The 26,318-nt window shown below is 44.9% G+C and overlaps 1 protein-coding gene across 4 annotated transcripts in view; it reads left to right on the top strand.

Annotated features, from left to right (window-relative positions):
- Nucleotides 1-18,833, top strand: part of STK4 (serine/threonine kinase 4) — a 94,362-nt gene extending 75,529 nt beyond the window's left edge. Inside the window, exon 12 of one of the 4 annotated variants that reach the window (XR_014254805.1) lies at nt 14,513-14,642. Coding sequence is in view for 2 of the 4 variants with exons in the window: in XM_082430242.1 (XP_082286368.1) it covers nt 14,513-14,671 (159 nt within the window). In the remaining 2 variants the exon portion in view is untranslated. Of the gene's footprint in view, nt 1-22; nt 501-14,512 lie in introns of those variants that run through there. The other 3 variants (XR_014254806.1, XM_082430242.1, XM_082430243.1) reach the window with 3 other exon arrangements.
- Nucleotides 18,834-26,318: the final 7,485 nt, after the last annotated feature.

The raw sequence follows: 26,318 nt of genomic DNA, 5'->3' as shown, positions 1-26,318 counted from the left end.
ATCTTGTACTTTTTACTGTCAGAAAACCAGCCAAGAATATCAGTCAGAAAAAGAAATATGTATCCAAAATTGCCAGGGCAACCTGCTGTTTAGATATGCTTTCTGAGAAACCACATGGCAGATGAATGTCGTCTTTGTCCCGAGCCACAGCAGCCTTGTTCTGCTGGGGAATCGAGCAGCCGAGGGAAGCTTGGTTTATAACTCGGTTATTGAAATGGCACCAAGAACAAGGCTGTAGTGCCGCAGCTCGTGACCCCAGAGGGTTGTTTAGAACGATATCAGCCTGTGTGAGCTTGACACTGGTTTTCATTGCCTTTGGTTCTGAGACAACCTGATCTGTGGCTGCTTGCAGCCTCCTTCTTTCAAGTTCATTCTCCATGGCCGGTTACTCTGTTGTTACAGTGTAGGATGGTTTTTATCTCAACCACATGGTGAGCCAAAGAGCAGAGTCCAGACCATGGGTTTCATCAGTTTGGGTAGCAGCAGTGTGAATAGGAGTAAGAAATAATTTAGATCTAGATGGCTTAGAACAGAAGAGCAGAGGGACTTCCCTGGCGGTCCAGTGGTTAAGACTCCACACTCCCAATGCAGGGGTCCTGGGTTCGATCCCTGGTCAGGGAACTAGATCCCACATGCTGCAACTAGAGATCCCACATGCCGCAACTAGAGATCCTGTGTGCCTCAACTAAGACCCGGCGCAGCCAAATAAATAAATAAACATTAAAAAAAAAGAACAGACAAGCAGAAACGGATCCTAAGACCTGCAAGCAGTATCTTGACACCTCAGGCCCTAGGAAGGGCTGTCCTGAGGTCACTTCCACCTGGCTTCACTGAAAGCACAGGTAACAAATGGCCTATGTCTGGAATTCCTAGAAGCCCTCACCTCTCTCAATAAGCTCTCGTGGCATTGTGTCAGTCAGAGAGTGCTGGGCTTTCAGAATGGACAGGGGCCTTAAAAGGCGTGTGTTCTAGTCCTGCTACGTCTCCAACAAGAGACATCGTCCAGCGTTTTCTTGACCACTTCTGGTCATCTCTGAGAAGGGGGGATTCCACAGTTGGGAAATAGTACATACTGCTGCTTTCAAAGGTCTGCCTGAAGATACCTTGTTTTTTGATTTCAGTCAAAATTTGTCCTTAGGGAACTTCTACCCTCATGTTTATTTTGATTATTCCTCACAGAAACTTGCCAGAAGGTTAGTTGGGATTATCTGACTTTTCCATTTTACAGATGGAGACAGACTACGTTATCCTGCAGACCTCAAATTCTCCACCTAAAGAATCAGGTTAACAATTAGAGCTGTAAGAGTTAATGAAGATCAAATGAGATAATACACAAAAAGTACTCGATGTAGTGACCTGCTAATAGTGGTTAATAAATGTTTTTAAAATGCTGGCTTATATTATCGTAATTATTACTATAATCATTATACAACAAGTTCCTTAAATCCTACCCTCTCACCAAGGCAACCCCAGGGGGGCTTCTGCTTATCCTTCTGTCCTACCTTTCTGTGTGCTTTCTTGATTTCCCAGGAATAGCACTGTTAGTATTATAAGAAGGTGGGATTAGTATTATTACAATGGTTCTGGCCCCTGGAGATTTCCCTTCTCCCACAGGAGGAAGCTTCAGGAGTTGTGTCAGTAGTCTGCCTGCCTTGTTGGGAGAACTGGAAATTGGGTTAACTTTTTTTTTTTCCTGCTTATAGGGGAAGCAACTTTGCTCAGGAATATCATGGTTATCTCTATTTTCAAAGATTGCTTCATCCTCTGTGTCTCTATTAGTTAAGTATACATTTTTTCCTTTATCCTTGTGGTCCAGACTTCTTAGTCCATCGTCTTTTGGGTTTTATTCCAAGTAAATCTAGGGTTTTTTCCCCCCCTAGAAATCTTGATCGCATATAAGTTTTTAAATTTTTTGGCATCAAGTTTTGGATTTTAAAATTTGTAGAATATGTAGTTCCAGCTTGGTTTTCATTCCTAGTGTTGGTTTCTTCTTTTTTTTTCTTGATCAAATTTATCAGAAGTTTTCTGGGTTTTTGTTTTGGTTTGGTTTTTTTTAATCATGTGAAAGATTCAGCTTTTGGTTTTATTGATCCTTGCCATTGAGCATTAGCTTTTGAATTCATAAATTTATATGACCTTTATCTACTTTCTTTGGGTTTATTCTGGGTTTTTTCCTTCTCTAATTGGATAATTAAACTTAATAATTTTAAATCATCTCTCTTTTCTAATCCATGCATGTAAGGCTCTAAAATTCCCTTTAAGTATTACTTGAACTACCTTCCACAATTTTTTATATGTAGTTTTTGCTTTATAAAGTCAAGTTTATTGAGGTTAAATTTATATACCATAAAATTGGCTAATTAAATTAGTGTACAGTTTGCTGAGTTGTGACGGATGTGTACAGTTGTGTAAACACAGCCATAATCAGGATATAGAACATTTCCATCCCCCCTCAAGAGTTCCCTCATGGTGTTTTTTGTTCTGCTAGTTTTGTCTTTTCTACGATGTTTGTACATGGAGTCAGTCATTCAGGGCATAATCTTCTGTGGAGGGTTCTTTCATTTAGTGTGCTGTTCTGCAATTCATCGGTGTTGTCCCATGTACCTGGAGTTGTTCTTTTGACTGCTGAGTAGTTTCGATTGTATGGCTAAACCACAATTTGTTTATCTAGTCACCATTAGTATAGGCTTCAGTGGGAGGAAATAAGAGTATTTTAATCCTACACTTGGGCTGTAAATAAACACTCTCGACTATTCTGGATTGGAAATTGCCTGGGCATTTTTCAAATTGAAATTTTTCTTCGGGGTTTGGCATTTCGGACGTTTTTCCACGAGTGGGCAAGCGCGTGCTCGTGTGTGTCCTCACCGGCACCCTGTCTCCCTGTAGCAGTCTCGGCTCAGTCAGGAGATACAAACCACACTGTAGGTTAAACGGGGGCGGTTTACTACAAGGAGTTATTAATCTAAAACAAGAGTGCAAATGAACCTATCTGCAAAACAGAAATAGAGTAGAGTCACAGATATACAAAACACACATGGTTACTGGGGGAAAGGGGGGGAGGGATAAACTGGGAGATTGGGATTGACACATACACACTACTATACGTAAAATAGATAACTAATAAGGACCTACTGTATAGCACAGGGAACTCTACTTAGTACTCTATAATGGCCTAAAAAAGAGTGGATATACGTATATGTATAACTGAGTCACTTTGCTGTACACCTGAAACTAACACAACATTGTAAATCAACTATCCTCCAATAAAAATTTAAAAAAAAATACAAGGAGTTATTACCTATGGTAAAAGAGGAGCTGTAAAGTATAGGGGAACTCTCTATGGTTCCCTAGGGCTGACGGAGTGTCCCCAAGGAAGGACAAACTACCAGGTGTTCAGACCTCAGTAGAGAAGGTGGGGTTCAGCCCGTGGCCTAGCAGAGGAGTTTGCTGGTTTGGCCAGACCCGAGCTGGCCCAAAGGCTCTGGGCAGACCGTCCATGGCCCTCTGGAGTGCAGGCAAGGAGCAGGCAAGGAGCAGCCAGTGCCATGGACGTGCATTGAGGGTCTGGGTACCGGCGGGGCCAGGAGACCTTCAGAGCCTGCAAACCTTGTGGGAGCTCTGGTGTCCACGTCGACAGGACTGCTGAAACATTATTACCCGGCTGAGGCTGCAAGGTCACACAGGAACCAGGTTCTGGGCCGTGGCTGGGCCACACTCCACCAACTGTCCTCACATCCTCACTGCTGGCCCCAGTGCTGGACGCTCAGGCCACCCGCCTCCTCCCTGCACTGTCCCTCCAGCCTCTCCTGAGAAAAACATCACATACACTTCAAAGGAGAAGCGCTCAACATGCATGTTTATCACAGAGCATTGCACAGAGAAGGGTGCACTCAGAGCTGAGAGGTAATAAATTGGTAACTGATACACTCTCCCTGTTCTTTTTCAAAGAAATACTATCAAGTCAAAAGCAGTACTATCTACTTGTGCTAGTAACAGTCAGATATACTTGTGCTATGAACAGTCAGACATTTCACGAGGGGAAAGGTTTTAAGAAAATTAGAACTTACAAAGACTATGTTTATAGACAGATGTAAACATCATCTTAATCATGAAATATACCTTCCCATGGTATATTACCATATACATCCTGTTATTATCACCCTTCTCCCCTCTCCCTGTCATTATAATTTCCAAATTTTATGCCAGACCCCGGGTTGAAGACAGTTTCTTTCTTCATGATGCTTGCTCACTATAGAAAACATTTAGGATGCAAATTTTAAAGAACAGTTTCATACCAGAGAAGCTAAGTGTTTTTAACTCTGAGCTTGGATGAGCTTACTGCTAGGAATACGGTGATCATTGTTTCTGAACCAAAAAACTAGGACACATGGTCTTTACAAAGAATGTTTTCTGGTTTGTGAATTGATACACATTTGAAAAGTATTACCATGGCATAAATTAAATCACATTTGATTATCCATACTGATTAAACATTGGTTGAAAAGAATAAAGGACTGTCTCTAAGTATCTAGGGCACATACATATTAATGCTTTTATTTTTCTGATTTAAGTTTCTTAAAAAAAGATGACTTTTTACAGAAGTCTTAAATCAGAAAAAGAAAAGGAAAATGGTAAAAATCCATATTTAGCAGTTTTGTGGTTTGGGCAGAGTAAGTCTTACACACACACACCCCCCTCTATCTAGACCTAATTTTTTCTTTTTGATACTGTAAGGAATTTAGGTCCCCAAACTTGATGGCCATTGTAGAAAGGTGCTGACATGCCTTGCAGATAGAACTTACCTGCTTTTGCTGCAGAATTTTTTTTTTCTCAAAGGATATTGTGAGAATATTTCTCTTGGGGTACTTAGGTTGTAAATCTCTGACCCTTCATTACATGGGAGTGCCCAGCAGTAAGGCTTATAGAGGTTTTATATGCTTTCCAGAAATTGAGTGCTGTTTATTACTCAGAGAGTTTGTACTTTCCTTCTTGACTAGTTTTCTGTAAACATTTTGTTCTTTTAGTGTATTTAGACTGGATCCTATTTATGTTTGAAGATACCTTTTAATACTACCTTTATTAAATAAAGTGAGATTAATTTGTATTTCAGCCTTCAGATTTTGCTGGGGATTCTTTGGGCTTCTTCTTATTTGGTAAGATAAGAGAGAAAAGAGCCTGGACTTTTTGTTACCTTGGAAATTTCCAGCCCAAGAAAGTGTGCAAAGGCACAACTTATAGGGATTCTTGTGTGATTAGCTAGCCCTTTTCCCGAATTATCCAGCTACATTAAAACAGCAGCTTGGTGCAGTTGGTGTTTTAGGTTTTCATATCCTCTGAAAGATTAATGTCCCGCAAGAACGATGATACCGTTGATGTCTCCCTTTAGTGCTTTCAAATATCAGGAGCATCATATTCAGCTCTGTTCCTCTACTTTGCCTCCTTTAGACATTGACAGTTATTTTAGGACGTTTAATTATTCTAGGAGGCTATGTGTTTGCTAACTTCCTGAAAATTTTCCTCTCATAGTCTGTCTTCCTTAAGTGTGAAATCTATAAACCAATTTAGAGCTACTCTTAAAATAGAATTTTTCTTAAAGAGCAATCATCAGCAATCAAGACCAGCGTGGACTTTCCTGTCCATTTTCCCTTGTAACTTTATTGCAGTCATTACACTGGATGAGCTATTTTGATTTTGGCATGCATGAGTCAGTTTGGAGTAACTGACATAACCTTACTTAACACACTTATATTATGCTCTTAGGCTTATTTATTGATTACATATTTTCAAAGCTTCCGAAAAGCCCGGTGTCTTACTAGTAATTGAGGGAAGCCAATAAAAAGTCAGTATCATTTTCAAGCAAAGGCTTCAAGACTGAAGGATCTATTTCTTTATTAAATATTCATTGAGAACTGTTTTCTGCTGTCCTGACTCTCTGAAAATATATTAGAGGTAGTTCCTACTCTTAAATAGCTCCCACTTCAATAAAAGGAAAAGGGAGTTGGGGAGAGAGAGGAGTGGGAGCTTGAGCTGGCCTGCAGGGTCGGATGGGCATCTCCTAATCCGAAGACAGGGAGATTCTGTTCTGCAGAAGCATGGAGGCATGAAAAGCCATGGCACCCAGAGGAATTTTGAGTAGCTATTAGTAATATTGATAAGTGAACTCGTAAATCATTTCATTTACTTAACCTAATTTTATTAGCTCCCTGTACCTCATATGTGATAGTTACTTGAAATAACAAGATTTGCATTTCATTTTTGAAAATTCTACAATTCAGACTTTCCCTGAATTAGAGTGAGTACCCCTTCTTTGCACTATAAATATGTAAAAAGGCAAGCTCTTTCTCTCAGAGACTCTGACCACAGGGATTCTTCCTTCTCTCAACTGTAGTACATGTTGTCTTGACACAGAGTTGGCTTGGCTTTGCACTCAGACATGCAAGAGCGCATATCCTAACCCAGCCACTTACATTTGCTGGCTCTGGGGTCAGGGGAACAATTCCTGTATCTCTCTAAGTCTCCGTTTCCATCTCTGTAAGATGGATACCACTGCTTATTTCGTGGACTCTTCTGAGGATTACATGAGATGATGCATGTAAAGTGCTGAGCACAATGCCTACCTAGCACATGGCACTCAATTCAGAGGAGCTCTAATTAGCAGTCACTGGGCACTTACTCAGTAATGCCTCATACTGTAGCTTGGTTTCATGACTTATCTACCTCGTTTATTTCTACTTCTAGTGTGAAAGGACCCTGCCATACCCTTTCTGTCCCATACACACCCTTACTTGGCCACAGTCCTCAATCGTCCCTACTCCTGCCCAGTTCAGGCCAAGCACAGGTGTCTGACACAGAGCCGGTACTCGCTGCATCTTTATAATTAAAGATATAATGTTAAATATTAGCAATGCAGTGCCTCTTGAGATCCATTATTCTTTTATATTTGGGGTATGAAATTTCTTTTTGGGTTCTTGCTGTGGAAAGCCAGAATCATGATGGCAGTGAAAAATCTGGGTTTGGTCAAGACTTGACTACCTTTGGCCAACGGCTATTATAAAACTCACAGACAAAACCAAACCGAAACAATAGCAAAAAGCAGGTGCCTTGTGATTTTCAGAGTAAGTTGTAAAAGTTCATGCCAGAACAGAGTTGGAGTAAATTCTAAGCATGTAAAAGTACTTCTTCAAAAATTCATTTTGTCACAGAAGTTTAAGGATGACTTTCAGTAAACCACAAATTACCAAGAGAATGCAAGTACTATTCTTTCTTTCCCCCTTCCTTCCTTCCCTTCTTTTTTTTGATTATGTTTTATCTCCATAGAGTTTGTTTTGTTTTATTTATGTATTTATTTATTTATGGCTGCGTTGGGTCTTCGTTGCTGCGCGCAGGCTTTCTCTAGTTGCGGTGAGCGGGGGCTACTCTTCGTTGTGGTGCGCGGGCTTCTCATGGCGGTGGCTTCTCTTGTTGCAGAGCATGGGCTGTAGGTGCGCGGGCTTCAATAGTTGTGGCGCGTGAGCTCAGTAGCTGTGGCTCGCGGGCTCTAGAGCACAGGCTCAATAGTTGTGGCGCATGGGCCTAGTTGCTCTGAGGCATGTGGGATCTTCCCGGATCAGGGCTCGAACCTGTGTCCCCTGCATTGGCAGGCAGATTCTTAACCACTGCGCCACCAGGGGAGTCCCCTTCCTTTCCTTTTTCCTCCCTCTCTCCCTCCCTTCCTTCCTTCCTTCCTTCCTCCCTCCCTCCCTCCCTTCCTTCCTTCCTTCCTTCCTCCCTCCCTCCCTTTCTTTCTTTTCTCTCCTTCCCTCCTCTCCTTCTCTCTTTCTCTCTCTCTCGCTCTCTTTCTCTCTCTCTCTTTCTCTAGCTCTCTTCTTCTCTCTCTCTTTCCCTCTCTCTCTCTTTCTTTTGCTGTACCACTTGTGGGATCTTAGCTCCCCGACCAGGGATTGAACCCACTCCCTCGGCAGTGAAAGCTCAGAGTCCTAACCATTGGACCACCAAGGAATTCCCTATTCTTTATATTATAGTAAAACCCCATTATTTAAAGAAAAAAACCCTTTTGTCTTTTTGTTTATACCATTTATCAAATTACATCCTTCATACGCACACAGACACACACACAACACACACACATACACACACGATTCATACTGAACCCCCTCTGCATAGGGGGCTCTCTGGATTCCGTCTTCAGGTTGTCTGAGGCCAATCTTCTGACCCCTGTCAGAGCTCTTGTCATTATATCACCGTGCCTGCTTGAAGCCAGATGTCTTTGTTTTACCTGTGCTTAAAGTCTGCATTTCATTCCAGTCATCTTGGTAAATATTTTATACATGTGCAGTCATGTTTGCTTTGATTGGAATTCTGGTAACCGTTCCATGTATTGATTTGAAGTCATCATAAGCTCAGAATGGGATTGAAGTAATAATTCACTGATAACAGTTTTGCCACTTTTCTTCCTTATTGGAGAAGCATGAGGAAGAGTTTATAAGGGACTGATGGAAACATGATTTGGCATGACCACAATTTGAATCAGAGGAAATCTCTCATTAAGATTCTCACAAGGCTTATTTAAGGAGCAAGGTCTTTTGAAATCGAATAATCTAGTGCTTACTTAATCCACACCAGCTGTGATTTGGGTGTCAGCGTCCTTGCTTTTCTGCTTGGCTATCTTCTCACTCATCTGCTGCGAGGTGACTGCATCACCGGAGAGTCTTATCTTACTGGAGTCACCTCTCCCCAATCTTGAATCCACCCCTAGATAAAGATAAGGTCACATCAAGAAAGGGAACGTATCTTTGGTGGAACTAAATCCATGTCTTAGATGCCTTTTGCCTGACCTTTATATGTTTTCTCTGTTGCACTTTTGCTAACCTTCTAGTGGCGGGTGGTAAAGGAATGGGGTGGCCTGCTGGTAGTTTCATCCGACGTTTAGCCTCTATCAAGCTTCCTTGTCATCTTGCTAAATTCCAAAGGTGTGTTCTTTCCTCGTTCTTGGCTGAAATAAAACGTCACCTGTGACAGGGTATCAGCCTGACTTACCTGTCCCGAAGGGATGACGTGTTTGAATTTTTTTTTAGGAACATATCATGACACCATTCTCGCGATAGACTTCTGAGGTGAGAGTTTCTGGCAGCAGCGGAGCAGGACTTTGAAATAGGTCTAAATCCTGTACCTTGGATTGTTTGTTCACCATGGGCCTCGTTGCCAAGGCAGGATGAAACTCTCCTGTATGTTCTAATGTGTTCAGTTTAGCTTGACCCTGCTGATTCAAGATGGGCTCACTGTCAGTGTAATTCCTATAACTTGTTGCTTGTGATGAAACACCAGCCAGATCTTCTCGGTTGTTCTCTAGGCCACTTGTGCAACTGACATTGACACGCCGTCATTCAGAATCTCAGGGTTGCTAAGGCCATTTGAGAAGAAATCACTTCCCATCAGAAATCACTTCTGGCTCCGTCCTAATGCCGGCAATCTGAGGACTTTGCTGTCGTCTGGCCCAGAAGAAACAAGCCAGGACCATCTGATTCGGGGTTTCTCACACAGAGTTCACTAGAGACGCCCCTGTGAGTGGGGTGTGTGTCCTGCACCACGCTGTGAGCTCATCAAGCTCAGTTCTTACAGCAGCAGCTACTATTTATATTACTCACCTATTTCCTCCATTTTCCAAAAAAGGACTTAAGGTGGCAGCTTCCATTTATCTACTTTCTTTCTGCGCACCAGGCGCTATGTTCTATACTTTACCAACACCTCTAAGCCTCACAACTTCCCTTGTAGGTGAAATGCTGTTGTCCTCCATTGAGAAAGCAGGCAGGTGCGGCACACGTTAAAGACTTGCCCAGGGCCATCCAGCTCCCAAAGGCAGGGCACCCATGGAACCAGGGCCATCTGACTCAAAGCCGCTGCTCTCCCCCTAAACCCAGCTGCTCCTCCAGCAGCCTTTCTAGATAAGACGGGCTTGCTTGCTTGCAGGAGAGGGCTTGCTTGAGTTCTCTGAGGAGTTTACATTCTGAGCTATGGCCAAAAGGATAAGGAAGAACTGGCCACAAGCCATCCAGGCAGGAGGATCATTAACTGCATAGCCCTTGAGGCCAGAAAAGTGGGGCCTGTCTGACGATCTGAAATAAAGCATAGCTAGAGGGTCCTGAGCAACAGCGGTCATGAAGTCGGAGGGGACGATAGGCCAGAGATGTAGGGCCATTGTAGCCCCTGGTGAGTTGCTGGATTTTATTCTAAATGCAGTAGGCAACATAAGGGCGGCTCATTTCTGTATTTTTAATTGTTTGTTGCTGGGAGATGATGGTGGCCTGAATTGAGGGCTTGGAGGCAGAGATGAGAAAAGTGGTTGGATTTGAGTTATACCAGTATTTCAGAGACTAGATCGAAGGACTGTATGTGGGCAAGGGGGTGGTGACAGAAAGGGGAAAATCGGGGATGATTTTGAGCACCTGGGAGGATGGGGGTACCATTCCTGAGATGGGGAAGACCGGCAGGTAAGGAGAAGAGGTTTGGGGATGAGGGAGGATGGGACGCAAGAGTTTTAGTTTGGATGTGTTAAGGGACGGAGGTAGCCAGTAGGATCTGATCAGGGTGTGTGAGTCTGGAGTTCAGAGGAGAATTCTGGTCTAGCGATGGAATTGTGGGAATCACAGTGTAGAGAGGATGTTTCAGTCCCAGGATTTAGGTGAGATACTCAATGGTGATATTCCCTTTAGCTAGTGAAAACCGCTCAAGCTACCTCTGTGGCTGGTATGAGCATTTACTCTCCATCAGGATGCTGGCTGCAGCAAACTGTAGAACCACAGCTATTTTACTGCAGGATATACATTTGAAATTTATTTATGCCACCAAGGACCAGGAAGGTGAAATGCTACACTTGGCGCCATAAAACCATTCTCTGAGCTTGTTTTCAGAAAAATCCATATCTGGATGGTGTGACTGGCTGGCTGTGTTCTAATAGGTCGGGTGTAACTTAAGCCCCAAGGGCCTTAGGGCAAGTAAATTAGTCTGAAGGCGGCTGAGATAAAGCCAGGGTTCTTGTTGTTGCCCCCAGATTAGAATCAAGGGCAAAAGAGCTGCAGAGAAATTGGAAACCTAGAAGAAGCCTTGACCAGAGACAGGCAGCAATTACTTTGTGAGAATTTCACTGCCAGGAAAATGAGAAAGAAGGTGTAGGATCACGCTTATCAAATTGAGGGCTTATAAGAAACGCCTGAGGGCTTCCCTGGTGGCGCAGTGGCTGAGGGTCTGCCTGCTAATGCAGGGGACACGGCTTCGAGCCCTGGTCTGGGAAGATCCCACATGCCGCGGAGCAGATAGGCCCGTGAGCCACAACTACTGAGCCTGCGCATCTGGAGCCTGTGCTCCGCAACAAGAGAGGCCGCGATAGTGAGAGGCCCGCGCACCGCGATGAAGAGCGGCCCCCGCTTGCCGCAACTAGAGAAAGCCCTCGCACAGAAACGAAGACCCAACACAGCCAAAATAAATAAATAAATAATAATTTTAAAAGGTGCTAATAATTAGAAAAAAAAAAAAGAAAAAGAAACGCCTGAATAGCTTCTTTAGCATCTGAAGTCCTGCGCCTCCCCTCCTGGGAGCCTGATCAAGCAGCTCTGGCTGGGGGCTCAGGAGTCTGTATTTTCAACAAGTGATTCTGATGCAGGCGATCCATGGATCGTACTTTGAGAACCACTGAGTTTCAAAAGACCTTAGAGATCATCTAGGCAGCCCTCTCTTACAAGTGGGGAAACTGAGGCCTAGGGAGGAGGTGGCGTCCTGAAGTGGCAGGGCAAGTTGGCAAGCCAGTGCAGTTCCACCGACTTTCACTCCTTCGTCTTGCAGTTGAGTCTTTATCCAAATGGACGGATCAGAAGCAAGCCTCCCGTCCCAATTCCCAACTCGCCTTCCTTCACTGTATTTTTTTTCTTTTCTGTGACACCTTCTAATCTAAGAGTCATTTACTAATTTACTGTGTTAATTGTCATATGTCTGTCTCACCACACTAAAATGTAAGCTTTGTAAGGGCAACGATTTGGGGAGCTTTTTGTTTTTCTTTCCACAGAAGGATCCTATGTGCCTTCAGTGCACAGTGCCTGGCCTATAGTAGGTACTCAGTGAATATTTGATGAATGGTTGGATGAAAACTATTTTGTTAAACTATGTAGACGTTAACGGGCATTGTGGGAAAGTGCCAGCCCTTAGGCATTGTTAACCCAAAATAGAGTAGAATATTTTCTTTTTCACTCCTTTGACTCTGGTTTGGATCCGAGGTTACAGGAACAGCTTATTGATGAGAGATAAACTAGAGACTTCCCGATAATATTAATAATAACGATAATATTGATAACAGCAACAACAATAACGGTTACTAATAACAACAGTGATAGCTACCATTTATGGCATGTTTACTGTCCACCAAATACATACGACACGAAGTCCTGCACTAAGAGCGCCACGCCTATTATGAACTCGTCCAGTTCTCTTTTCACCCCAAGGGTGGAGGAACTGGGATTGTCTGTTTTCCAGAGGAGAAAAGTGAGGCTCAAAGAGGGCAAGTTATTTGTCCAAGGTTACATAGCCAGTGCAGTTAGGATCTGTCCTTAACCACCAGTTACATCCAGTATTAGGTCTGGGGTGTCCTCTCTTTGGAGCAGGAATCGAAAAAGCTAAAGACTAGGCAAGCATCACCCTCCGGGGTGTCCCTGCACCAAGAACACCAGCCTCCAGGATGGTGTAAACCCACACAGGCTGGAAGGCGAGATGGAGTTTTTTCAGCCGGACTTCCCAGCACTTCCACACCCTCTCAAGTCTTTCCGTTCTCACATTCCAAAGAACCTTCCCTCTTGAACTGTGAGGCTTTTCTCACTTCTCAGACCACCTCCCTGAAGCGGCCCAAGGCCCATTCTTGTGGTGACAGGTCACTAAGCCATTTCTAGGGAGGCCAGCGCTTCCCTCTAAAGGGAAGGGGGGGACAGAAAGAGGCTCCTTCACCCACCTTTCGATACCCTTTCCCTGGTGAGGCCTCAGGAAGGGGCTGAGGGAGCCAGTGATTCTATAAATCTCCTGCGAGACTTGAGTGAGCCTTTTGAGTTCCTGAAACACGGTGCCTGTTGCACTGGCTGTGAGCTCACGGAATTTCTCACCACCTGCTGTGGAGAATGTCGGCATTCATTCCCGCCCCTGCCAGCCCGGCCTGGCCTCGCTCGGATGCAGTGAACACTCCACACGTACGGCAATGGCCACGAGGCCACTTGCCCGACAGCTGCAGACACAGGTGGAAGATGGCGCCCCCCTGGGCTGTAGCCAAGATCGTGTGTTGTCACACTCATTGCCATCTTTAAGCGCACAGGGCACCAGGCGCTGTGCCGACCACCCGACAGCCACGGTCTCATTTAATTCTTATAACAAACACGATGAAGCCCTGTGGCCCCACTTCTGTAGATGAGGAAGCCCTGGAGAGATCGGTCCCTGGCGTGAGTCTCACAGCATCTGCAGAGGCAGAACCACGTTTCCAACACAGGTTGAGTTGGTTCTCAAACCTGTGCTTTTGTGAGTCTGCCTGCCCCCGACGCTGGTTAAGAGCAGGGCCTCTGGGTTTGAATCTTGACTCTGCCCCTTCTTAGCCAGGAGACACTGGGCAAATCACTGAGCCACCCTCTTCCTTGGCTTGTTCATCTGTGACATAGGGATAATAGTATACTGAAATCACAGGATTGTCATGAGGATTAAATTAATTGATGTATAATGTATGTCAAGCACTTAGTGTCTGGCGCATGGAGAGCATCGTGTAAGTGCTTGCCTTTATTATTAACAGATATCAGGTCCTCTTTTTCCTTTCTGCATGACGGAAACTTCATCTCAGAAGTTTCAGGGCTTCTCCAACTAGCCCCCCGTCCCACCACCCCCACAAAGGGCTTGTGTCTGTATTCCCAAGACATTTACATAGATCATCCATATAAAGTGCTCACGTAGAGTGGTGCCCCCAGTAAATGCTAGCGATGACTAGGATGACAGTGTCGAGACACTGGGGTGCGGGGAGACGGGGGCCGGGGAGAGCACCTGATCCTCAGCGAGCATCTGTCCTCCCCGGTGTAGGGTCCCGAGGGAGACATGGCCACCGTGCGGATGCCCATGTCACGGGTAGGACGAGAGCCAGGAGGCAGCCATTATGCTGTATATACCAAGTTACTGTTATTCTAGTGCCCTAACAATGAATCCATGTAATTAATTTACAAGAGAGGGGAGATGAAAGTCTCACTCATTAAGTTCCTGGTCAAGGAACAGTAAATCAAAGAGATTAGCACTTAGAACTCCTCCCAGGGGAATTCCTCGCGGTCTAGTGGTTAGGACTCTGCACTCTCACTGCCGAGGGCATGGGTTCAATCCCTGATCAGGGAAGTAAGATCCCACAAGTCGCATGGCACGGCCAAAAAAAAAAAGAACTCTTCCTGGGATAAGTTGTCTCAAAAAGCCACTGACATGGACCTTGTCATGATTGTACTTTCTACCTCTCTTGTAGCTGAAGAGTTGGACAGTGGAGGACCTTCAGAAGAGGCTCTTGGCCCTGGACCCCATGATGGAGCAGGAGATTGAAGAGATCCGGCAGAAGTACCAGTCGAAGCGGCAGCCCATCCTTGATGCCATTGAGGCCAAGAAGCGGCGGCAGCAAAACTTCTGAGGGAGGCCAGGCCAGCGGGGCCCCAGGCCGACAGTGAACTCTGGCTCGCTCGCCCCTCCAGCTGCCTCCATCATCTCTCCAGCCCCTCTGTGAACTCAGGAACGTGCGCCAGTGGCCAGGGCTGCCGTGCCGGTCAGCGCGCCGCCCTGATGTGTGTATTTAAACTGGGCAGTTATATCATTTCAGAGGATTCATGTGGGAGCTTTGAAACTCAGAGTTTTCAACCCCAGAAACAGAGACTCCTAGTTGGGTGAGAGCTGGGAAAGTGTCCCATTGTCTTTTGTTTTTCTTCTCCCAGTAGCTTTCAGTGGTTCTTTCTGGAAGACTTTAAAATATATATATAAATATGCATATATATATAAATTATAACTAGATGCCCCACATGGCGTGGTGGCATCTCTGTATAGGTACAGTTTTAAACAGTTGCCTCTTTTCTGTAAGATTATGGTACTATGGGACACGAGGGCAGAGAACACCAGGGGGCGCTCCACCCCCCTGGAGCCAACCCCGCCCTTTTGCAGGGCTGCACTGACAGATTAGGTTGGGGCCGGTTCCTTTACCACGCTTTCAGCCTTGTGCAGGCCATCCCTGGCTTCTGGAGCTATCAGTGATGCCCAAGGGAAAGCCTTGAGCACTGGTGTTTACTTTCTGAGTCCCAGGAGAAGCCTGGCACGCTCCTTGCAAGACTGGCCTTTGCAGTTTCAACGCCTTTCATCCATCTCTACTCTCCCAACTGCCTAGAGTCACAGCAAAGACACTGCCCAGTGCCTTAAGAGGAGACGTGATCCAGCAAGGGGACAGGCCTGCCAGGAACTCCTAGCAAAGTGGAGCTGTGTTCAGTCTGCAAAAGGGAAAAGGTTTTTGAAGTTCTCATCATCCATGTGAAGATTACACACATGGCGTTTTGCTCCACATTCCTTACAGACAGGGGTAGAGGGCATTGCTTTTGAGACCCACATTCAAACATGGGACTGTTTTCTTTTTCATTTTACTGCTGCGGGGTCTGGAAAGGGTAAACGAATATCAGACTAAGATTTGTTCTCCAGGAGACTCAACCCAGACCCGTAAAATGCCAGAGCTGGAAGGGACCATAGGCATCATCTGGTCTAACAGAGGCTTAGAGAGGAGAAGTGACATGGCCCAAATCACAAAGCAAATTAAAGTAAGAGCTGGAATTGGACTTTGGGGCTTCTCACTCCTGCTTCACTGAACCAAGCAGCCCCTTCTTGGAGGGAAGACACTTGTGTCAGTTTTGGTGAAATTGTTTCAGGGAATCCTGCTAATGGAAACTTGCTCTTGCTTTGTCACTTCGGTAGGCGACTGGCTGTGAAGAGATTCCCAAGGGGAGCCAGATCGTTCCGTTTCAGCCATTCCGTGAGCTCCACAGCATCTGCCGGGCAGCAGACAGGCATCACGCGGGCAGATGTAGGGCCTAAAGCAGATCAGAGGGCTTTGCAGCAGACAGCACTGAGCCATCCCTCTGGAGCCTTGGCTCAAGGCCACATGTCACTTAGTCACACAGCCAAGAGCAGACAGTTGGGAAAGACAACTGTCTTTTTGTTTTCTAGTACCTCTTCCCCTCAGATAGGGGAGCTTTGACTAGGTTGCACCTAAGGATACTGTAATTTGATTCCATTATTGCTTTTGCTGCCCAAACCTGGGGATCAGTGGAGAGTCAGGGAATGTTCCTCTTCTGTGGCCGGATTCTGTTCTTTGCAATTACAGCAAGTTTTTTAAAATGCAAGAGGCTGTTGTCGGTCTGCAGGGCTTGGCCAGCTAAGCAGCCTTGTGGCAGGTACAGACAACAGAGGACAATTCGAGGATCCCGCTACAATAATAAACGGCAGCTAGCGATCATGACCACTTATTATACGCCAGGCACTGCGCTAGGTAGGTAGGCTCTTTGTGGCAGCTCCAAACTTCCCAGTAACTCTGTGAATTATGTACGTTATCTCCATTTCATAGATGAGGAAACAGGTTCAGAGAGAAAAAAGTTCTTTCGCAAGGTGGTGCAGGTAGTAAGTGGTAGAATCCGGATTCATAGCATCACCACGTGGGACCAGTATTTACAGGGAAAAGGAAAGTCACAAGTCGTCTTTTTAAATTTTTTTAAAATTTTATTCAAGTATAGTTGATTTACGATGTGTTAATTTCTGCTGTACAGCAAAGTGATTCAGTTATACATATATATACCTTCTTTTTCACATTCTTTTCCATTATGGTTTATCACAGGATATTGAATATAGTTCCCTGTTTATCCAACAATTCTTTGTAAAAATGAAATGACCACTTTTCTTGCACAGACTAAAAAACTCTAGCTGGCATTCTCAGGTTGGGAAACCAGTGAATTAGTAGTCAAGTCTGACAGCCAAGTGAGTTTTAAAACCCAAAGTATGGAGCATGAATTTTCCTACACCATCTGCTGCGCTAATTAACAGTCCTGCCTCAGTCTCTCTCTCTTTCTCTCTCTTTTTTTTAAAGGATTTTGCACTTGGCCAGACAGGAAGGGAATGCCCATTCTTCTCCCTTCCTAAGCTAGAGCCAAGTAAAAAAAGGTTCGGTTTTCCCCCATAAATATTCTTGGGTGATGAATCTCGATCTGAGGTTTATTTTGTTTCAAGCACGTGTGCATCCAGCATGCTGGTCCAACAAAGTACATTGCTTTCCAGTCTAGCTAGGCAGAGCCCTTTGGCCAAAAGTCAGGTTTTTTTGGATGAGATGGATTTCCTGACAAGGTGTGTTTGTTTTCTTGTGACAGGAGGGCAGAGAAGCAAATCCTAGTCATTTTTTTCCTTGAATACTAAATTCAAGATAGGTCAGCTGGCTTCTGTTGAGCCCTGAGTGTCAGTCATTGCTTGAGCATTTGTGACTCAAGCTTCCAGAGGACTCTGGGCCTCTTACTTGTTCTCTCCTAGGAAACAATGACCCAGACCTAACTGTGTCTTTTAAAAATCTCAGATTCTTCAGGAATATCTTTATTGCTTCCTCATCAGTAATTTTGAAGCAAATTTCCTTTTTTTTTTTTTTCCTTGTCCCTTCTCCCAACCACCAATTGGATGGACGGATGGATTGGTGGATGAATGTTTGGCTTGATGGATACATGGTTAAATAGATAGATAGACGGACACACAGACAGACCCAGTACTCCAAAGCAACTTAAGAACTATAGCCTTGACTCCTCCAGACTGTAGGTTCTGATCCAGGAAACATTTATTTAGCACCTGCTGCCAGAGATGTATTATTATACCATTTAAAATTCAGTTGTGCTTACCAATATGAGGAATGAGAGAGGTGACATCATTACAGATCCTACAGATATTAAAAGGCTAATAACAACTTTATGAATAACTTTACGCTAATAAATTCAACAACTTAAATAAAATGGACAAATTCCTTGAAAGATACAAAGTACGTACCATAGCTCACTCAGGAAGAAGTAGATGATCTGAATAACCCTTTATCTTTGAAAACTTAATGGCTCTGGGTGATACAGGTATTACTGTCCTCATTTTACAGATAAGGAAACTGAGGCTCAAGAGAGGTAAGGTCTGTTGCTCAAGGTCCAGTAGCTAGAATATGGCAGAGCCAGAATTCAAATCCAGGTCTTCTGATCCTTATTCCAGGGCCCTTTCTAGCATACCATGTTGCCTCTAAAGATTGCAGCTCCTTTTTTACTGGAAAATTGTTCCTGCCCAGTCCACATCCTCTCACCCCATCCTTTCGTAAGCACTATGTCTGTATTTTCATCAGGATTATAGTCATTGTATTTGGAATCCATGTTCTTTTTTGTGTTTGGAAAAAGAAAATCTCTTCTACCAGCTTGCACTCAGACCAACTTGGAAAAAAAAAAAAAGAGCTTAAATGCTGTTGCAGACGTACAACTTAAAAATGTGAAGTTTGTAGCTTTAACTTTTTGTAACAAAAACTAATAACACTGGCTTAAGAGCTGACTTGAAATGCTATTTTATAAAGTTTGGATGTAAATAACCAATCGAGGTCAGCAGTTTGTATATGTATGAGACATAGCTTCCTCCACTGCCTTTTTAAAAAAAAAAATTGAGATGCTTCCTATGTGCTTTTATGTAAGAATTGTTGTTCTCCCTCCTTCCTCCTTCCTCCACCTTGTCACCTTTGTTTTAAATAAACTGTCATTTGGACCAGAGTCTATCCTCTTTTTAAAAATGAGAGCCTCCATCTATAGCCTGGATGATGGTATTGTGAACCTTTGTGACATCGACTCTGTGGTGTGTTTATTCTGCAATCCAAAGCCAGGGGAGAGGTAGGTGGCGTAGGAAGTAAACTTTTGTTGGACACCTACTGTGTGCCAGGCACTGAGCTGGTTGTCAGGGATTTAAAGATGAACTAGACACAGCTCTTGCAGGCCACCTGGGGAGTCGGTTCAGCCCACAAGCATACAACATTGGAAATACTATGGTAGAAGAAAGTACACAACCTGTGGACACAGGAGGGAGCAACAATCGGTTCTGCTAGGATGTCCAAGGAAGCTTTTCTGGAGGAGGTAATACATCCTGAACTTTAAAAATGAGGAAGAGACGGCCAGGGGGAGAAGGGGTGGGAAGTGAGGGAGAGGAGGCATGCTGGGCAGAGGGACCAGCCTATACGAAGGGTCTGGTGTGAGAGTCTGGACATAGGATCACCTTGGCATCCTTCATCTCTGTCGTTGATGAAGCCAGGCCAGGCACTGCCCAGCATTCAGAGGGGATCGGCTGGGTCCTGCCCATCCTTATCCAGAAACAATTCCCTAGCCTGAGCCTGGGTTCTCTTAGTCTTAAAATTTTACTCCACAGCTGGGAGGGAGCAAAGTTACACCGAAAACTAAGTTTAGGTCTTGAGTCAAATTGCTCTACAGTATTTCACATAATAGTTCCACCATCTATTTGTATAACTGTCATGCTATTCTGCCAGGTTTTCTGGGAGTGGGGGTGATGTCTGCTTCCTATTGCCTAATGTTCTCACTCACTCCCTGAAATATTCAGCGTATCTTCCTTCATGTTGCCAGGCTTGATGGTAGATGTTCCCTCTTGGTCAGACTGAGAACTTATGGCCAGAATAAGGGAAAGAGATGAAGTAAATTCATGTTTACTAAGCACTTACATATGCCAGACACAATACAGAGCCTTTTAGGTTATTTCATTTTTTTCTCACAGACCCTGAGGTATATAGTACTAAACCCTTCCTCTAAATAATGTGATTCCCACAGTGTGCAGTACTGCCCACCAGGAAGCATTTTGGAAATGCGTGAGAGTGTTTTGTTGTGACACGGATAACAGGGACCTATCAGCATTTAATGGGCAGAGGTGGGGATGCTAGAGGTCCTGCCAGGTGTTCTGGGACAATCCTGCACGACAAAAAAAATTGTCCTGCATTCAGCACCACATGCAAATGTCTAACTGGACACGTATGTTGGTGAGAAACTCATTTATAAACACCTGGTGCTAAGCCAAACCTCATTTACATCTAAATACAAAGTACCTTGTACAAGCTTTTACTATTCTTTTTCCCAGGATGAACTATGTAGAATGGAGAGACACTTGTAAGTTTTTGTTTGGAGATTTACCAAGAGTTAGTCTCCATTTCAGAAAATTACATCGGTGGCGTCAGCAAACACCTGTAATATTAGAGTCACTAGTGCAAGACAACACACCAAGATCCGTTTAGACTTGTTACTATCATATTCACAGTGATTCTGTGTACCATGTAAACAAATAAATGACCATTTCAAAGAAGTACCATAAAGAAGACAAAGCAGAGTAATGAGACTGAGAGCAGTGTGTGTGTGTGTGTGTGTGTGTGTGTGTGTGTATGTATACATAGCATAGGGAGAGGCAGCTCTATACAGAGGGATCTAGGCAGGTCTTTGAAGAGATGACCTTTGAAATGAATGACAAGAAGGAGGAAGCTAGGCGGAAGACATGGACGATACGCATTCCAAGCTAAGGGAACAAGAACAAAGGCCCTGAGGCAAGAACAAAAGCTTGACTTGCTGGAAGGATGGCCACCGTGCCTGGAACAGTGTACAAAGGAGAGAGTAGGTGGCAGTGAGGTCAGAGAGGTGAGACAAGAGCATGCAGGGCTGTGTGGTCCGTGGGATGAGATGGAGGGCCATCAGAGGGGCACTACCCAGCCCCGTGCAAATGTACGGGGTAGCTACTCTTAGCCCTCAGCATTTGTCTCAGCCAGCATCCTGCTTTGACTCATGATGCAGCTGAGGCCCAAGAGTTGGCCATATTGAGTCTTGACTCACATTCGGGTTTCCTGACCCCATTGTTCATTCTGAGACCTCGGCTGGGGCCTCACGTACAAGAGTGAGTCTGCTTTGTGATCTCTGGACATGCAAACTACTTCCTTTCCCAATGCCCTCTGCTCAGAATTGCCTTACCATGGAGAACAAGAGCTCTGATGGGGGCTGCCGAGCTTTCCTTCCTATGCATTTTTTGAGGACTAATATATAACATTTATTGCACCAGGCATTGTCACATATATTATCTCGCTTGAACTTGATATTAATACTCGGAGATGTAGGTGTTTATAACTTCAAGGCAAGTGAGGAAACAGGCTCACAGAGGCAAAGAAATCCAGCCAAGATCACACAGCTCCTTAGTAGCAGAGATTCGAGTCTAAGTCTCTCTGACCTCAGGGCCCATATTCTTTCCTCTGCACCACGCTCATAGTAACGCTCATAGTCTCCCATCATATTCAAATAATTTTCATACCTCCCGCCTGAGAATGAAGCCAGCACAGGAAGGCAGAGCAGGAGAGAAGGGTTGGTGACCTCAGCTGAACCTCCAGATCCCCAATACTTAAGCCACCTTGTTGGGTTTCTGTCACTTGTAACTGAAAGATTCCTTACCAGTCCAAGAAGGGAGGAGAAGGTGGGCGAGGGCTTTGGGTACCAGCCCTGTTGGAGGTTGGAAGTTGGCCCTGAGATGGGCTTCTTGGAGATCAACAGATCCCAGCCAAGGTCATGCAGCTGGGAAGTAGGAAGGCCCATATCTGAACCCAGGTATGACTCCAAGAGTAAGGTGTACACAGCGCCTCCTCCTGAATGCATGACCTTCCTGAGGGTTCTGAACCCAGTCCTTTGGAACAAGGTCAAGCAGTAGTCAACATCTGCCCTTGTCCTTCTCGTCGTTTCTAGCAGCTGTGATTCCGAAAGACGCTGTCCCTGTCATCTCAAAGGCTCCTGCCTTATAAGGTTAGCTTCTCAGCTTATTAAACTTTCTGGAGAATTCTTTCCACACTCAGGCACAGGGTCTGGCTGGCCTGAAATGGGAGGGCTGGTCGTCATCAAGGACCGTCCCAGCCGGCACCCAAGGGCTGTGTCCAGAGCCCGAGGAGAGAAGAAATTTAGAACAGGACCCACATTTCACAGTCACTTCCTTCAGCAGTGCCTGGGGAGCTAAGTTTGCCAGACAAAGTGATGACAGTGGGGTGTGCTGCCCAGTGAGAACAGTGCAGTATTAGGAAGCCTGAGTTTGAATCCCTGATTCACCGCTTTTTTTTTATTCACTACTTTTTTGAGTGACTATGGGCTACGGTTTCCTGAATCTGCTCAAAAATGATCATACTATTTTATTATTGTTGCTGTTGTCTTGCAGGGTTGTTGTGAAAAATATATGAGATAAAGGATGTGAAATCACTTTGTCAACTGTAGTGTGCCACGGACATGTGAAGGGTGGTTATTATTATCAGTTGGTAGGTCATCTTCACTCTTGGGAGCCGCAAGAAATACCTTATGAGTCAAGCAGCTTCCCTTCCACCTCCATTTTCCAGTATGAACACCCTGCTTGGCCCTTATGTGAGCTAAAAAACTTGTCTCCACACAAACTAACTGAGGTATGACTGTGGACCTCTCTGGGTCTTGGTTTTCTGTTCTGTAATATGGGGTTGGGAATGGAGCAGAGCTCAAATCTGATCATCCCTAAGGAACATTATGTCTCACTTACTCGGGAAGTTCCCCTCCACCCCAGGTCACTGCAAACAGGGAGACACCATCACAGATGTCCCATCCTAGAGCCCTGGACACAGAGCTGTCCCGTGTACTCTGCAGTTACTCCTGAACATCTCAGAACAACATCTCTCCATTTTACAGAAGGTGAAACCAAAGCCCAAGAGAGCACGACAGCAAGGGATACCCCAGGGACCTGTGCGGCGCTCCCTTCCTCTTCTAGAAAAGGTCCAACTCCCACACCAGCCCAGGGTTCACATGGTGGCGGCGACCTCCTCACAGATGCAACTCTTTGCATCAGTTGAGTGATCCCGTCACCTCATCTGGACCTGGGCCAATCAGAGCTCTTCTAACACATTTTTCAAATTGGAACTGGGAAGGAGTTCGCTGGCAGGGGTGCTACAAGAGGTGGAATTAATTGGGAGATGGTGGTAACCCTGTTGTCTGCAGAAATCAGTCTCTCTCTCTCTCTGTCTCTGGGTCTCTCTCCCGCTTGTCCCTAGATTCTGTTATTGCTGAAGCCGAGTCATCTGGCTACCATCACTCACCAGTGACGAGTGATATCGTAATAGGTATTTGTTGGGTTTTGCCCAGCCAGGATCCCTTTCCCTCATTTTAATGAAAGCACCCCGCCTTTTCTTCAGGGAACTCCATCATCTGGGTTCTGAGAGACCATGAGTGGTGGTTCCTTCATCCCCAGCCACGTGATCAGCATGTGACCCAAACCAGTCTGGTTAGATTCAATCTTTGGTGAATTTTGAGCAGAGTGATACGTAAAATAGAGGCAGGTGTCACTAAAGCATTTTAAATGCAGTGCCCTGAAGAGGTGATTCATGGGTTCTGACTACTTTGATCCCCGTCTTGCCCTCATTCCTATCATTCTCAGAGCCTGGTTGTTTAATTTTACTTTAATCCTATCCACTACCTATCAGATGCAGTCTTTTTTTGCTTAAGTTTTCTAAAGTTCGATTCTGTTGTGTACAACCAAAGACTCCTAACTGATACAGAAACTGGACTTAGGGTGGAGCTACGGCAACATACCTCCATAATTGGGCTGTCACAGGGCAAAACACAATGAGGTTGCTGCTCGTGCTCTAGCCTGGGACACCAGCAGACCATGGGATGCAGCGGTAAAAGGCTATTTCCTGTGTTACTTGTTATCATTCGACCGCTGAGGATCTGGCTCTCAGGGAAGGGACAGCTTGTGTCACACTTCAACTTTAAGGATGTGAGGAATGGCCAGGCTGTGGAATAGAATGCCTTATTTCTAACTGTACAGAATAATGTAAAGGGGAAGTCAACAAAGGAAGTCCAAATATAATGGGGGGGAGGGGAAGAGTAGAGCATATGGCCACAGAGAAAGAATCTCTTATGACCTGCAGTGGGCTGAGATCTCCATAAAGCAAAGATGGCCATTGATTTTGCAGGTTGCTGAATTCACAGCCCTGCTGCACATGTATGAAGTTAGGTACTGAGAGAAAGAGTGGGATTATGACCAGTGGAAAGGCTGTAAGAGAGGATGTATGAGAGAAATCTGAGGCAATCTGCAACACCGGGGGGAAGCAGCCCTCACCCTTCCTTACTGCAGAAGTTTCCCAATGTCCTGCTTGCCCCAACCCTCAAGGCTGCTTAGCTGGAAGGTGAGGATCAGTTTTAACCTAGAGGGTGAAAAATAGACTCTGAGTAGGAAAGAATCTTGGATCCACAGAGAATTGCAGAAACTTGTTAATTGATGCCATCAGAAATTTGGCGTGTATTTGTGGGAATGGATTTTTGGGGCAGTGGATGAAGGAAGGGGAAACGTAATTTTGGACCAGGCTGATCTTCTTGACATGGGTGCACATACCATGGATTCTGGTATGTGTTCTAATGAAGGATGGGTTGGCTGATGCACACCTGGACCAAAGGCTGGCCCACGTGAAATGGAATTTAAAGTTCCCAAGCCCCTTAGCATCATGTAGAGGAAGAGATTCAAAGATTTCTGAAGACAGTGATGCTGGATTGGATCCATTTTGTGCCTCCTTCCCATAAATATCTCTAACTATGGCCATCGGTGAACTCAGACCACTTTACCCTTGCTTGAGGAAAGTCTAGACCAGGAGTGCTGGGTGGAGGGGCTGCAATTTGAAGTGGGGTTTCTGATCTCAGAAAGAAGGAAGAATGCAGAGGTGCGGGAGGCCAGGTGCTGGCATTTAACTGTCAGAAATTAACTAGGAACCATCATCATCATATTCAGCAGGCATAGATCTCATGCCGGAGGGCCCTGAAAAGTGACATCAAAGGTGACCACTAAAGTCTTACTTGATTTGCATAATGAACAAGGCACAAGAAACAAAACAAAACTCAGCAAAACAAAAACCAAAGGCAGGGCTTCCCTGGTGGCGCAGTGGTTGGGAGTCCGCCTGCCAATGCAGGGGACACGGGTTCGAGCCCTGGTCTGGGAAGATCCCACATGCGGCGGAGCAACTAGGCCCGTGAGCCACAATTACTGAGCCTGCGCGTCTGGAGCCTGTGCTCCGCAACAAGAGAGGCCGCGACAGTGAGAGGCCCGCGCACCGTGATGAAGAGTGGCCCCCGCTTGCCACAACTGGAGAAAGCCCTTGCACAGAAACGAAGACCCAACACAGCCATAAATAAATAAATAAATAAATTTTAAAAAAAAATTAAAAAAAACAAAAAACAAAAAAACAAAAAACCAAAGGCATTCTCCAGCCCATGCAAAATAAAAAAAACCCTGACTTAAACCACCGTGACAGTTACAGATGGCCACCTAACACCCTGGCTTGAATTCTTTTATTGATCTAAAGTTCTTTGAATGAAGGATACACTACTTGTCTACAGGAAGGACTCTGCCATACTATGGCCTGAGTGGAATGTGAACAGTTCTCTTGCAAAAGGAACTGTGGCCATTTACAAGGGTAACTGGGTGCTGAAGAAAGGGAAATACCCAAACCTTTTAGGGAAACTTGGATGAAGACTTCAAGCTAATACCAATTACTTGGGTCCTAGAGGACCACTGCAGGTCCACCAATCATGAGAAAAATTGTGTTTTGATCTTGGTCCATATCACTGGAGGTCCAGTGGGATCCCAAAGTTATCCTGTATCTTCAGTTCCTGAATGATAGTTGGAAAAGATCCCTACATTGGCTCCCTGACCCATGGAGGCCATTATAATATAAGAGGCCAATAGAATTCAGTTCAGGAGCTGTTTCAAAATAGACAACTCTAGAGAGATACCACATCTTTGGGGAGGCTGCAGAGATTAGTGTTTCCACCAAAGCTCCCACAGGGTGAGGAATGACTCCTATCAATGCACCATTAGCTTCCCCTCTTTGGCTGGTGCAAAATTAGATGGGTCTTAGAAAATGGCAGTGGATTATTTTAATCAAGTGGCAAATCCCATTTTAGCTTCTGTGTTAGGTACGTGCTCCTAATCATAGCTCCTGGGGCTAATATACCTCTATGGGTTTCATTCTCTATTCGAGGAAACAGAAACCACTAGAAGCATTTTACTATTAGCTGGAAGGGATAACAGTTTTCCTTTACTATCCAACCCAGGGATACCTTAGTTCTCTAGCTCTGTAGCAGAAAGACTTTTATTCCCTGGTCATCCCTGTTCCACACGACATCAAACTGATCCACTACGTTGATTAACATTAACAGGGCCTGGAGAGTAAC

Source organism: Balaenoptera physalus, assembly GCF_965194825.1.
Source record: "Balaenoptera physalus genome assembly, chromosome: 16".
In the NCBI taxonomy this organism is placed as follows: Eukaryota; Metazoa; Chordata; class Mammalia; order Artiodactyla; family Balaenopteridae; genus Balaenoptera; species Balaenoptera physalus.
The sequence above is the reverse complement of the archived record's forward strand: the minus strand, read 5'-3'. Positions and strand labels throughout refer to the sequence as shown.